The sequence below is a fragment of the Artemia sp. Qi Xiang Cuo genome, chromosome 17 (assembly GCF_049724085.1).
Source record: "Artemia sp. Qi Xiang Cuo chromosome 17, ASM4972408v1, whole genome shotgun sequence".
Lineage (NCBI taxonomy): Eukaryota > Metazoa > Arthropoda > Branchiopoda > Anostraca > Artemiidae > Artemia > Artemia sp. Qi Xiang Cuo.
Window position 1 is genome coordinate 33,750,003 of NC_142810.1, and position 16,321 is coordinate 33,766,323.

Consider the following 16,321-nt stretch of genomic DNA (forward strand, 5'->3'; position numbering starts at 1 on the left):
ACAGTAAGGAATTAAATTTCTTTGGAGTACCAAAAAAATTCGTCTCTTATGATGGTGGAAATGCGAGATTGAGATTTCTGGAGATGATCGCAGTCAAAGAGAATGCCAACATAAAAATAATAGCTGATGAAGAGGGGCATCTTCTTGCTAATGCTTGTGGTAACATGTTACCCAGTGTTACACCCCATCGGCAGCTTTCGGGTATTAGCATTCAACGGAAGATCAAAAGAAGACGATAGAGAGCGGTCTCATAGGTAATCCATACAAGCGGGCCCATAGGTAATTCATACAAGCGGGACCTAGTATTATATCAATCTAAGGAAGCGGGCCCCTAGGATATTACTGTGTCAATGAAAAGTACAAGACAGGTAGACACATATCCCACCTTCCGACAAGACACATATTCCATCATTCCAACAAGATATTCCCCTCTACCATTCAACATGACAGTCCCCATACCTACAAACAAGACTAATACATAAACCATTAAAAAAACTCGACGCCTATTAAGTCATATCTTCGGTTGTTTCTTATGTTGTAATTATAATCAGCTTACCATGAAAATTCGTGCTGTTCACAGTACAATGATTTTGTATTAAATTTCATGTTTCTGTTAGAGTCATGGCTGTTTTCATACACCGATGGTTTTTTTCCTGGTATGGTTAAATGGTACGAAATTCTGTCTGTTAAGCAATATGTTAGGGGTGTTTTTTTTTATGTTGATACTAATAGAGTTGTAGATGCCAAGAAAAGAATTTTAATAAAGAAATTCAGAACAATCTTTAAAAATCCTTAGAAATCCTTAGAAATCAAGTAGTGAGACGATTACGATTGTGAACCATCAAGGACCGCAACCATCAATGACCCTAACCATCAAGGACCTAAACCTCCAAATTTCTTCATATCCCCAACCTCCAAGAGGACCTCACCCTCCAATGTTTTGGGCCCCCTCCCCCAACTTTTTTTTATACTTTTTTTTAACATGGTATTTTTTACCTTTTTTCTTACAGGTCTTAGACTGACATGAAAATACTTCAAACATAAAAAATTACATTTAACATTTTCCAAATTCAAAATGAGAATGATCAAGAAATATTAGTCGTGAGTTTTACTATTAGAAAAGTTTTGTTTGTAGTAGCACTTTTTTTTGGACTGAATTTTTTTTAACTTAAAAATGAACTGAAAACGTATCTTGAAATGACATAAAATATGCTTGCGGCTCTACCAATCGTACTCTATGCTTGCTCATAGACACGATGCGTCTTCCAATAATGCTACAAGTGGTAGCACTATTGGAAATGTATGCATGCATTGTCATGACAGTAAGGAATTAAATTTCTTGGGATTACCAAAAAATTCAACTCTTATGATGGTGGATATGCGAGATTGAGATCTCCGGAGATGATTGCACTCAAAGAGAATGCCAACATAAAATATAGTTGATGAAGAGGGGCATCTTTTTGCTAGTGCTTGTGGTAACAAGTTACCCAATGTTACACCCCATCGTCATCTTTCGGGTATTAGCATTCAACGGAAGGTCAAAAGAAGACAGGCATACTCTTCTACTAATATCCTAAACCATATCTTGTCTAATTACCGGATCTGTTACCTTTTTAAAAATAATATGATAATAGACAGTGAAATTGCCAGAAAAATAAAAAGGGCATTGGCAGAAAATATCACTAAGGAATATAAAGATGAATCGATAAAAAATAAAGTGCCAGCAAACGTCACTACCATTGATCAAACAACTAATGAACCAAATAATAGCAAAGATGAAATGCATATTCAACATGTGGATGACCCCCCAGTAAAAATGTGTTCACATGTTAGTGTTATTGTAACATTGAATGCTGACAAGGAGAAGTATTTGAACTATGAAACAAGTACAATTGATAGCACTATTGGAAATGTATGCCTGCGTTTTCATGACAGCAAGGAATTAAATCTCTTTGGAGTACCAAAAAAATTCAATTATACAAATGGTGGATATGCGAAAGTAGCATTTCCAGAGAAGTTAGTACTCAAAGAGAATGGCAACATAAAAATATTAGTTTATGAAGAGGGGTGCTTCTGGTAACATGCTACCTATTGATAGAACCTATCGTCATCTTTTAGGTATCAGCATTCAAATGAAAGCAAAGGGGAAAAGAAAGGCCTAGTTTTCTACTAATATCATAAACCATATCTTGTCTACGTGCCGGAACTGTTACCTTTGTAAAAATAATGTTGCAATAGACAGTGAAATTGCCGGAAAAATAAAACAAGCATTGGTAGAAAATATCACTAAGGAATATAAAGATGAATCAATGAAAAACAAAGTGCCAGCAAACGCTACTACCATTAATCAAACAGTCAATGAATCAAGTAGTGCCAAAGACGAAATGCATATTGAACCTGTCGGTGACACACACATAAATATTATATGTGACTCAAAATGGAATAATGATTATTCTACTGATTACGAGCTAAGAGAAGACAATAGCTACAATATCAAGAGAGAACATTGGTGAACTATTTTATGGAACAGATTCAAAATGTCCAAAGTTGCTCATTGATATTAATAGTCTATCATAATATATTTTTACATTAATATTCAACATGACATTATTTCATTAAAAATATAGTATGCATTACATTATTATGTGTTCATTATTTTTAGAGTATGCTAGCATATCAAACGTTTAGAATGTCTATTGAAATATTAGAGATGTAAGAAAAGGAATTTGCATACATCTATTGTCAGACACATGGGATAACATTGACAAATCTAAATATCAGAGTGAATAAATTTTTTCTATTAACATTTTTGTCAGATACATCGGATAAAATTGACTAAATCTAAGTATCAGATTGAATAAATTCTGTATCACCATCCTTTTGTCGGATACGTTGGATAACATTGTCAAAATATATATATTAGAGTAGATAAATTCTTTATCAGAATTTATACATCAGATAACATTCACAAAATCAAAGTATCAGAGCGAATAAATTCTTTATCATCGTCTTTTATGTGATATGTATGATAATATTGAGAAAATCTAAGTATCAGCGTGAATAACTTCTTGATCAATTTCTTTTTGACAGATACGTTTGATAACACTGACCAAATCTAAGTATCATAGTGAATAAATTCTATATCAACTTCTATGTCGGATACATCAGATGACATTAACAAAATCTAAGTATCAGAGTGAATAAATTCTTTATCAATGTCTTTTGACAGGTACGTTTGATAACACTGACATAATTTAAGTATCAAATTGAACAAATTCTTTATTAACATTCTTTATTTATATCATTTGTCGGATACATAGGATAACATTGACAAAATCTATGTACTAGAATGAATAAATTCTTTATCATCATCCGCTGTTGGATATGTCTTTATGAAAAAATTGCAAGAAAGTAACAAACTCTTTCTTGAATTCACCTCTTGGATACACATTACAGAAATTTCATTCAAAAAATTATGAAAAAATTGTAATTTCCGGGCTTTATTTGCATTCAATTGATAGCGAGAGCTCCGTTACTCATCATCACAGTGAATTCTAAGGGTTTTATGACTCCTCCCCACAATGAATTCATATAGTTTTAGGACTCATCCCCACTAGTCATAACTCCATTCAACCTTGAGCAAAGGTATAAAAGTTTGATGAAGTACATCTCTGCTTAAATAATACATTAATGACTTCAAAGATGATAGGACTGTGTGATACAGAATTTATCGGTTTGAAAAAATCTTCCCGTGGTGTTACATTTGAATGTGCATTTTTATTATTGTCTATGGAACTCGAAGAAATTAACTGTTATCATTGGATAGTGAAGTATAATATGTTTGAGTATTAAAAAAAACGCTTGTGGAGTACTACATTACGTCGTATAAACAGACTGGGATTCTACGATAGAGTGATTTCACCACTTAATAAAAGTGGTCAGGAACTGAGAAATGTTCAGGAGGAGGTCAGTGAAATTTGCAGCTTTTTCGGGGTTGAAGCACTTTGAAGCACGTAAAGGGTAATAAGTGTGACCCTAGGATTCAACTTTTCCATCTAGAAGAATTCAAGTGTTCAAAATTTGAAGGGGCTTTTCACCGTCCTGAAGACGATGTTAGGTTCTTTGCTCAGTGGGTACCTAAGGACATACCTGATCGCAATAAGTGCATAAGCCGTAAAAACTATTCTATATCATGGCATCCTCGTTTCTGCATGTTTAACAGTAAACTTTAAGTACTATTTTTATGTAAATATGTGTTTTTTTCAAAAAAGTTTTAATATGTTTAAGCAATAAATATCTTTAAGCTTAACCCGTCTTTATTCTTTAGAATAGTTCTATTCATTCATTAAATTATGAAGAAATTGTAAGTAAGTAACAATCTCTTTCTTGAATTCACCCCTTGGATACACAATATGGAAATTTCATTCAAGAAATGATAAAAAAAATTGTAAGTAAGTAACAAACTCTTTATTGATTTCACCTCTTGGATAAACAATACAGATATTTCATTCAAGAAATTATGAAAAAATCGCAAGTAAGTAACAAATTTTTTATTGTTTACACCTGTTAGATACACATTACGGAACTTTCATTCAAGAAAATATGAAAAAATTGTAAGTAAGTAACAAACTCTTTCTTGAAGTCACCTCTGGGATACACAATGCAGAAATTTCATTTAAGAAATTGTGAAAAAATTGTACGTAAGTAACAAATTCTTTCTTGAATTTGCCTACTTGATACACAATACAGACATATTATTTAAGAAATTATGATGAAATTCCAAGTAAGTAACACACTCTTTCTTGAATTCGCCGTTTGGATGCACAATACCGAAATTTAATTCAGGAAATTATGAAAAAAATTATTAAAAAACTTTCTTTAATTCACTTCCTGGACAGACAATACAGCAATTTCACTCAAGAAATTGTGAAAAAATTGTAAGTAAGTAACAAACTCTTTCTTGAATTCTCCTCCTGGATGCACAATGCAGACATTTCATTCAAGAAATTATAAAAAAAATGTAAGTAACAAACTCTTTATTGATTTCATCTCTTGGATACACAATACGGAAATTTTATTCAATAAATTATGAAAAAATTGCAAGTAAGTAACAAACTCTTTCTTGAATTCTCCTCCTGGACACACAATACTGACATTTCATTCAAGAAATTAAAAAAAAATTGTAAGTAAGTAACAAACTTTCTTGAATTCACCTCTTGGATACACAACACGGAAATTTCATTCAAGAAATTATGAAAAATTGCAAGTAAGTAACAAACTCTTTCTTGAATTCTCCTTCTGGATACACAATACAGACATTTCTTTCAAGAAATTATAAAGAATTGTAAGTAAGTAACAAACTCTTTCTTGAATTCACCTCTTGGATACACAATACGGAAATTTTATTCAATAAATTATGAAAAAATTTTAAGTAAGTAACAAACTCTTTCTTGAATTCTCCTCCTGGATACACAATACAGACATTTCATTCAAGAAATTAAAAAAAAATGTAAGTAAGTAACAAACTTTCTTGAATTCACCTCTTGGATACGCAATACGGAAATTTTATTCAATTAATTATGAAAAAATTGCAAGTAAGTAACAAACTCTTTCTTGAATTCTCCTCCTAGATGCACAATACAGACTTTTCATTCAAAAAATTATAAAAACATTGTAAGTAAGTATAAAACTCTTTATTGATTTCACCTCTTGGATACACAATACGGAAATTTTATTCAATAAATTATAAAAAAATTGCAAGTAAGTAACAAACTCCTTCTTGAATTCTCCTCCTGGATACACAATACAGACATTTCATTCAAGAAATTATAAAAAAAATTGTAAGTAACAAACTCTTTCTTGAATTCACCTCTTGGATACACAATACGGAAATTTATTTCAAGAAATTATGAAAAAATTGTAAGTAAGTAAGTAACAAACTCTTTCTTGAATTCACCTCATGGATACACAATACAGAAATTTCATTCAAGAAATTATGAAAAAATTGTAAGTAAGTAACAAACTCTTTGGATACGTAAGAGAACATTCATAAATTCCAAGTACTATTTATTTTGACTTTATGCATCATTACGTTGAATTTAGGTTAGACTGGTTATAGATGGCAGCACACCCACTCAGGCACATAGATATAGTGAGAGATACATGCAAAAAATTGGGATAATTTAGGTTCATTTAGAGTGGCGCGTCACTCTAAGTGAACCTAAATTAACCCAACTTTTTGCATGATACTTTGATTTTGTGAATCCTATCTGATGCATCAGACAAAAGGAAGTTAATAAGGAATTTATCCACTCATATGCATAGATTTTGATAATGTTATCCAACGTATCTGACAAAGGATGTTGATAAAGAATTTATTCAATCTAATACTTAGATTTAGTCAATTTTATCCGATGTATCTGACAAAGATGTTGATAGAATAAAATTTGTTCACTCTCATACTTAGATTTTGTCAATGTTATCCCATGTGTCTGACAATAGATGAATGCAAAATCCTTTTCTTACATCTCCGATGTGTTAATAGACATTCTAAACGTTTGATATGCTAGCATACTCTAAAAATAATGAACACATAAAATGTAATGCATAATATATTTTTAATGAAATAATGTCATGTAGAATATTAATACAAAAAACATATTATGATACATAATTAATATCAATGAGCAACTTTGGTCATTTTGAATCTGTTCCATAAAATAGTTCACCATGTTCTCTTGATATTGTAGCTATTGTCTTCTCTTAGCTCGTAATCAGTAGAATAGTCACTATTCCATTTTGACTCATACACAATATTTATTGGTGTGTCACCGAAAGGTTCATTATGCGTTTCGTCTTTGGTATTGTTTGGTTCATTGACTGTTTGATCAATGGTAGTAACGTTTTCTTGCACTTTGTTTTTCATCGATTATCTTTGTATTCCTTAGTGATATTTTCTACCATTGCTTTTTTTTTATTTTTCCGGCAATTTCACCGTCTATTACAACATTATTTTACAAACGTAAAACTCTTTATCAACTATTATTTTTATGTTGATAATCTCTTTGAGTACTCAGTTCTCTGGAAATGATACTTTCGCATATCAACAATTTGTATAATTGAATTTTTTTTGTACTCCAAAGAAATTTATTTCCTTACTGTCATGACAACACACGCATACGTTTCCGATAGTGCTACGATTTGTAATTGTTTCATAGTTCAAATACTTCTCCTTGTCAGCATTCAGTGCTACAATAAAACTAATATGTGAACAAATTTCTACTGGGGGTTCATCCACATGTTCAATATGCATTTCATCTTTGCTATTTTTTAGTTAATTGACTGTTTGACCAATGGTAGTGACATTTGCTGGCACTTTGTTTTTCATCGATTCATCTTTATGTTCATTAGTGATATTTTCTGCCAATGCCCTTTTTATTTTTCTGGTAATTTCACTGTCTATTATCACATTATTTTTACACAGGTAACAGTTCCGGCACGTAGACAAGATATGGTTTATGATATTAGTAGAAGAGTATGCCTGTCTTCTTTTGATCTTCCGTTTAATGCTTATACCCGAAAGCTGACGATGGGGTGTAACACTGGGTAACGTGATACCACAAGCACTAGCAAGAAGATGCCCCTCTTCATCAACTATTATTTTTATATTGGCATACTGTTTGAGTGCGATCATCTCCGGAGATCTCAATCTCGCATTTCCACCGTCATAAGAGTTGAATTTTTTGGTACTCCAAAGAAATTTAACTCCTTTCTGTCATGATAATGCACGCATACATTTCCAATAGTGCTTCCACTTGTACTTATTTCATAGTTCAAGTACTTCTCCTTGTCGGCATTCAATGCTATAATAACACTATCATGTGAACACAGTTTCTTAAAATGCTCCATCTTCACTTTTTTTAAGATACGACTTATGTGTTTATCGTTCCACTGCGTAAAAAATACTGATTTAATAGATGCAAAAAACTAGGTAGTGTCAATAACCCGCCATATAGTACCAGTAGGAAAGCCGCGTCGTGTCTATGATCAAGCAGAGTACGATTGGTAGAGCCGCAAGCATATTTCATGTCATTTTAAGATACGTTTTCAGTCCATTTTTAAGTTCAAAAAAATTCAGTCCAAAAAAAGTGCTACTGCAAACAATATTTTTCTAATAGTAAAAGTCACGACTAACATTTCTATATCATTCTCATTTTGAATTTGGAAAATACTAAATGTGATTTTTACATGTTTTAAGTATGTTTCATGTCATTCTAAGACCTGTAAAAAAAAGTTAAAAAAATACCATGTTAAAAAAGAAAAAAAAATTGGGGGAAGGGGGCCCAAAACGTTGGAGGGTGAGGGGACCCCTTGGAGGTTTGGGATAGGGGACCTTTGGAGGTTGAGGTTCTTGATGGTTAGGGTCATTGATGGTTGCAGTCCTTGATGGTTCACACTTGTAATCGTCTCACTACTGGATTTCAAAGGATTTCTAAGGATTGTCCTGAATTTCTTTATTAAAATTCTTTTCTTGGCATCTACAATTCTATTAGTATCAACATAAAAAACTACGCCTAACATATTGCTTAACAGACAGAATTTTGTAACCATCAACTTCATTTAACCATGCCAGAAACAAGCCCATCGGTGTATGAAAACAGTCATGACTATCAGTAACATGAAATTTAATACAAAGTCATTGTACTGTGAACAGCACGAATTTTCATGGTAAGCTGATTATAAATACAACATAAAAAAGACCGAAGATATGACTTTGTAGGGGTGGAATTTTTTTAATGGGTCATGTATTAGTCTTGTTTGTAGGTATGGGGACTGTCATGTTGAATGGTAGAGGGGAATATCTTGTTGGAATGATGGAATATGTGTCTTGTCGGAAGGTGGGATATGTGTCTACCTGTCTTGTACTTTTCATTGACACGTTAATATCCTATGGGCCCGCTTCCTTAGATTGATTTAATACTAGGGCCCGCTTGTATGGACTACCAATGGACCCGCTTGTATGGATTACCTATGGGCCCGCTCTCTATCATTAATATAACACTACTAACGGTCCTTGTGTTTCAAGAGTCGTTCTTAAAGAGTTGAAAAAAGTAAAAGTTTACCGTAAAGAAGGGGCTAACCCCCTCACACAAGGAACACATTCTGTTCGTTTTTAAGTTCTAATGTTTGGTCTATATTTTCAATTTAAAAAACTTAGTTCTTTATATAGTTTCTTACCTTTATTCAAATCATGGCAGGCAGTCCCCCTCGCTCCTCCGTCGAATTCCCCATCCCCCGAATAATTTTCTCCAACTAAAATTCTCCCCTATGATAATACTCCCCCGTCCGGAGAATATCCATTAATTTCCCAGTAAAAAATGCTATATGTATTTGTCAGTACTGCATGTAATAGGCAAATTGAATGACTAACAGCCTTTTCTCCATCCGTGATCTTTATCTCTGTCAAAAAACATAAAATTCCACATTTTTGTAGATACGAGCTTAAAACCTCTGCAGTAGGGCTCTATGATATGCTAAATCTGATGTTGTGATTTTCATTCGCTTCACTTTTTTTTAGGGATATTTGCCCTAGTTTTTGAAAATCTTGTAAGTTTCCCCAGGGCTCGTAGCTTTTGATTAGTAATATTAAGCTTAATGAATTTTCTTATATTTGAAATCAGCATAAAAAGCCAATTCTTTTGGTACAATAAGTTTTATCAAAATTCCCTATTTTAGAGTTCCTGTTACTATTAGGCTGAGTTGCTCCTTACTTACAGTTTGTTATCACGAATTGTTTGATTATTGCTTTTGTTGTGGTAAAATACTGCGAATCACCAAAGTGAAATTCTAAATTACGTCTTACATTATCAATGGTGAAATGAAAACTGAGCTAGTGTTAATGTCTAACAATTTTAATAAATTTTAGCAAGGAGAATTCAATTGGGATGGACCAACACAAGGACTGGTACTTGGCTGTTTCTTCTGGGGATACATGTCTACCCAAATTCCTGCGGGAATACTGGCTGAAAGACATGGAGGAAAACTATTATTTGGCGGTGGCATTTTTTTAACCTCAATATTTACTTTAATTACGCCACTGGCAGTAAGAATCAGCTTGGAATTTTTTATTGCTATCCGAGTTCTCACCGGGATGGCAGAGGTAATTTTTATGTTTTTGAATTTCACAGAACTGGTGTTCCTGTCGTATAGAACTTACGTAAAATAGGTTTACTAAAAGTCGGTAAAAATGTGAACTTGATTCTGACTGATATAGTATTTTCAGCTGAACATTGATAAAATATTTTACAGTTTTATGTTAAGGGGACCCCCTTGTCCAAGTGAATTTCATATTTCTCCCATGTTAAGCCTTTTTTAGTTTGCTGTTGATAAGTTAGTGAGCGATTTTGTTCGTCTTTTGGCTGGTTTTTAGAAGAGATATTTTGATCGAATAAAAAGCTATTGCCGACACGTAATTTTTAAATTTAAGATAAAGGCCAAAACCTATTTTAGGTTTGCTTTAATAGTTGATCTTACACATTAAACTAAAGCAAAGGGTTTTTTATATGGCGCTGGGTAAATCTGGTTTAGCCGCTAGTGCGTAACTTCAAATATATGTTACCGGATGTTCGAAGTAGTGTGCTAGTATGCACCGCGACCGGGACAAGCATTGGATTATGAATATATTGTGCAGTTTCAACGGTACATGCCTTACCACGGACAGGTATCTAGTACTAAAGAAGGGACATACATGCCAGACGGGTTTCTGTGTCAACACCCATTTTCTGGGCCAATCAGAGAGAACGAATACGGAGGGTACTCTATGTACGCTAACTTGATTAACATAGCTATAGTAATCGGATTCAAATTAAGGAATGATTTGCCTTATAGTTCATATTAGTAAGAGAATTGAATTCAGAGATTTTTATACTCTATTATTTGACACGATATTAGCAAAGAAAATGAGTGGTATGTTTACACTATTGGAGCTTGATGGTAGAGCGGGTAGCAGCAATGATACAAAGGCGAGAGTACCAAACGTGGCAGTGGAAATTACATGAGGATGTAGACTAAGCCTTGAATGGGACGATATGTGTGCAAGATATGTGATATTATTGAGCAAATTTTAATTGGAGGAGCAAATATGCTTTGCAGCGAAACTAAATATTTTTCATATAAATGGACTTCAATCTGCTTGAGATACACTAGTGAAATATATCGAGGAAAATAAATTGTATCACTGATTATTATTATTGTTGTAATTATATTCAATAAAATTGTTTCTAAATCGAAGATATTTTTTTTCTATAGTAGGTTAACGTATATTTTTAAAGTAGAAAAAGAATCATGATTTGTCTAAGGTTGGTTGTGAGAGTGTTAGGACTGTAAAAAATGGATAGATTTGAGACACAGAAAATTATAGGGAATATTGTGTTTATGGAAGCACGTTTAGTCCTAAATGATGATTTTCTGGAGTTATCTGTTCAAAGAAAGATATTTTCTCAGGGAATGCTTGTCGATATAATGAAAATTGATTATCCTTCATTAGACTATTGCATGAAGCTTTTAAGTCGTGATCCAAAGGCATTTACACAATTCATTGACATATTAATCACGACAAGACGAAATGATATTGTGGATTTGCTTTTGAACACACTAGCTTAGAAATTTAAGAATATGATTTTTTTTCACGAGAAAGATGTTCAAAGAGGATTTACTCCTATCTCTTTCTTTCCCCCACTCAATTTGTTGCTCGTAGCTCAGTTGAAATTTTTTGCTCGTAGCTCAGTTGTTTTAAAGATGCATAGCCAATGACCTGTCTTTAAACTCGATGGACTGCTATTAATAATGATTTGAGTATTGTTAACACTTGGAATTTTTTCAATATAGTCCGATGGTATGCAATAGGACTTATACTGGGACATGTATAAATCCATATTAAATACGCTGACTATTTGGTTTGTGTTCATGGTGGAAGGTCTAGTACGTCACTGCCGTCGGATGTGATTTCCCAATGGTTTAGCCACTAGTGCGTAACTTCAAATATATGTTACCGGCTGTTCGAAGTAGTGTGCTAGTATGCACCGCAACCGGGACAAGCATTGGAGCATGAATATACAGTGCAGTTTCAACGGTACATGCCTTACCACGGACAGGTATCTAGTACTAAAGAAGGGACATACATGCCAGACGGGTTTCTGTGTCAACACCCATTTTCTGGGCCAATCAGAGAGAACGAATACGGAGGGTACTCTATGTACGCTAACTTGATTAACATAGCTATAGTAATCGGATTCAAATTAAGGAGTGATTTTCATTATAGTTCATATTAGTAGGAGAATTGAATTCAGAGAGAGAACAGTTTATTTGTATACTCTATTATTTGACAAGATATTAGCAAAGAAAATGAGTGGTATGTTTACACTATTGGGGCTGGATGGTGGAGCAGGTAGCAGCAATGATACAAACACGAGAGTACCAAACGTGACAGTGGAAATTACACGAGGATGTAGACTAAGCCTTGGATGGGACGATATGTATGCAAGATATGTGATATCATTGAGCAAATTTAAATTGGAGGAGCAATTATGCTTTGCAGCGAAACTGAATATTTTGCACAGCACATAAATGGACTTCAAGCTGCTTTAGGTACACTAGTGAAATATACCGAGGAAAATAAATTGTATCAGTGATTATTATTATTGTTGTAATTATATTTAATAAAATTGTTTCTAAATCGAAGATATTTTTTTTCTATAGTAGGTTAGCGTATATTTTTAAAGTAGAAAAAGAATCATGGTTAGTCTGAGATTGGTTGTGAGAGTGTTAGGAGTGTAAAAAATGGATAGATTTGAGAAAGAGAAAATCATAGGGAATCTTGTGTTTATGGAAGAACATTTGATTCTAGATGATGATTTTCTGGAGTTATCTCTTCAGAGGAGAATATTTTCTCAGGGAATGCTTGTCGATTTAATGAAAATTGATTATCCATCATTAGACTATTGCATGAAGCTTTTAAGTCGTGATCCAAAGGCATTTACACAATTCATTGACATATTAATCACGACAAGACGAAATGATATTGTGGATTTGCTTTTGAACACACTAGCTTAGAAATTTAAGAATATGATTTTTTTTCATGAGAAAGATGTTCAAAGAGGATTTACTCCTATCTCTTTCTTTCCCCCACTCAATTTGTTGCTCGTAGCTCAGTTTCATTTTGGTCGTGAGAGTGTCAACACATGAAAAAATGTTCCATACATGTCCACTATGCATGTATACACTGGGCAGTTGGTCATCATGTGAGAATTGTACAATAATTGATGAATATGATGAAAAGTGCAGATTATGCTACCCGTGTAAATTACATAGAGGATATGCCTTACAAATTAATGGTTGAAATTCCTCTCTTGAAGAGATGTGTGACTATCACCCTAGTGGGCACCTATGCTCTAATTGTCACTATGATAAATGTAATCAGTGGGAAAATATATATCCTGCTATGATTGGAAAGAATCCTAAACGTGATTTTAGTTTATTGCTAAGAGACTTGTATCGTCGTGGCTTTATATTGTTTTGGGACTAGGAGTCAGGTCTACGATTCAACTGTTGGAATAAAAAAAGAATTTGGTTTCTACATCATCGTTGTGACGACAATAGTTACCATGATTATAATCCTACTGATTTTTATTTGGCTGTTACAGAATGTGATTCACCACTTGAGGACACTGTATGTGACATTGCTTCAAATAGGCAAATTGAAACACGCGAATTTTACGAAATGAATGAAAATAGTATCATCGAATATGCTAAGAGATGTAATAAGAGTGAAGTTACATTGTACCGTAGAAAATGTGACCCCGACATTGCAGCACATCAGGATCGGTATACAGTTAGTTCAGATGATTTAACCACATTAGTTGTTCTCGACAAATACCTATACGTTGTTGAAGAAGAAATCTAAAGAGTAGAAAAGTCGTTTTTTATCATGTATATACAATATTTTTCATTAATAAACAATTTCACTTATATTTTTAGAACATTTTATTCGTAGGGCACTAAAATCAATATTAAACACGCTTGAAAGTATATTTTCCACTAGGAAGTCGTTCAGTCGAGAAAAGTCAACGTAAATGTTAAGAAACTGCTTGTAAGTATAGCCATGACATCTGAACATGAAAAAGAGTAGTGCATGAAAGCCATATGTCTTAGTCGTTAAATCCTGTACTCTCCTCTGATATTGAATAATAGTTTTCCTACTGCTCTCAGCAAAGTTGTTTATATGTGGAGTGTAGAATTTATATGATAGACAAAGATGATCCAAAAATTCGATATTCTTTGCTGTTTGAAAGATGCATAGCCAATGACCTGTCTTGAAACTCGATGGACTGCTATTAATAATGATTAGGGTATTGTTAACACTTGGAATTTTTTCAATGAAGTCCGATGGTATGCAATAGGACTTATATTGGGACATGTATAAATCCATATTAAATACGCTGACTATTTGGTTTGTGTTCATGTTGCAAGGTCTATTAGAACACTGCCGTCGGGTGTGATTTCCCAATAGGTTTCAAATTGACTCAGTGATATTAATGTGATACTTTCAGTCAAAGCATCGGCAAATGTGCACTCTAAACGTACATACCCGTTCGTACTATGCTCATATCCTGGGTGCCGGACTGGTCGAAATTATTTACACCATGATTTTTTTAGAACATTGAGTAAGTAATATTATTTTCAAATAGTTGTTAGTCTTTATCAAGGGATAGCAAAGTCGATTTAAATAAAGCTCTGTGGGATTTTTTATCAAGTGATAGAGTCAACACTGGAATTCCATTCACTTTGCACACAAGGCTAGAGAGACCAAAAAAATTAAAATCATGGGGGTATGCACTCCAGGATCTAACGGCACTGGCACTATTAACAAAGGCCAAAGTGAGTTTTGATGGGATTTCCCAATTGATAAATAATGAATCGGTATAACTGCGAGAGCCAGTGGCAATTCGACGTTGATTGGTGATCGTATGGGGGACAAGAAGTTTAATATTGTTACCACTGGCTTTTAGCTTTTCCACTGCCAATGCAACAGAGCTCAAAACCTGTTGTTTTCGAACATGAAGAATTGATGAGGTGATAATGAAAGTTGCATCAGGTTCTGCAGCAATTGTTTTTCTCAAAATGAAATTCGATGGAGCTAGTTGTAACTTTATGTCAATCTTGACATTAGGAGGTAACCATTGGGATATACTGAATATCTCATGGTTTAATTTTCCAACTAGACGATACTCCTGGGTTACTGCAACAGGTAACTCACCGTCAGTATCAACATCTGATCGATATTCATAGCCCAGTGCTCGACCTCCCAACTCCTTATATGCCTTTGGGGTCATAGTCATAAATGGTATGTAGCTTGCATAGTTGGATAAATTATTGCTAGTGCTCACCAATGTTCCATTAATGAATACATTAATTTGTTTGAACAAGTTGTGTAAGATACAGTTTTCATAAGACAGGCCATCGGCAGCACTGGAAGTTGTATTGTCTGACTTTTTCTTCACCACAACATTTAAATCAATAAATGTTGATGATAAATCACTGAAATAATCTTCATTGGAAAATATCTGAAAGAGGGTATTTTCCGAGAGGAGTTGTTGAGGACGAAATCCTTTTTGGTACCCATACTTGACACTGACATCAAAATTTTCAGAATTGAATAGATTCAATGAGGAGCTGATTCATGGATGCGATTCTTTGTGAGGAAGATAGGTCATCTTAACAGACGAAATCCTTCTTTCATCTAAGAATCTTTTTTCTTCTTCTTCCTCTTACTGGTCTTCTTCCTTATATTCCACGAAGTCGTTGTTGAAGTCTTTTGCTTCCCACCTGGGTAGAGACTGATGAGTGAATGATGACCACGCACCCTTTTTAATCCCTTCCTATTTTGCTAAGATTTTAATGGCTTACCAACGGCTGTTGGTGAAGATCTAATATTTTCTTTAACACTCTCGTTGAAATTTTTACCCGATCCCCAGGCCTTTAGGTTTCAGGCAGCAAAATTAAATGCAGCAGGTACAAGATATTTTCTGGCAAGGGGTAGTTCAGAACGAAATAGCCTAGCAAACCAGCTACCAAGACCAGAACCAGACATTGTAGTACGCTCCTTGTAATAGTCCAATCCATGACCTATTTGACGAGGACTCTGAGCACCAACATAGCAGTCTATATCAGGACAGACAAATAGAATTCTTCTATTGTTCATCCTAGGCAGTGACGATGGGTCAAAAATGACATGTAATCCCAGCTAAACCTTTTTTATGGCTAG

The 16,321-nt window shown here is 33.8% G+C and overlaps 1 protein-coding gene across 7 annotated transcripts in view; it reads left to right on the plus strand.

Annotated features, from left to right (window-relative positions):
* Positions 1–16,321, plus strand: part of LOC148942127 (putative inorganic phosphate cotransporter) — a 200,136-nt gene that overhangs the window by 44,463 nt on the left and 139,352 nt on the right. For 5 of the 7 annotated variants that reach the window (XR_016143194.1, XM_089103446.1, XM_089103448.1 and 2 more), the window contains exon 3: positions 9,926–10,159. The exons of the other annotated variants lie outside the window; for them this stretch is intronic. Coding sequence is in view for 4 of the 5 variants with exons in the window: in XM_089103446.1 (XP_088959572.1) it covers positions 9,926–10,159 (234 nt within the window). In the remaining variant the exon portion in view is untranslated. The remainder of the gene's footprint in view (positions 1–9,925; positions 10,160–16,321) is intronic. 7 annotated transcript variants of the gene reach the window in all.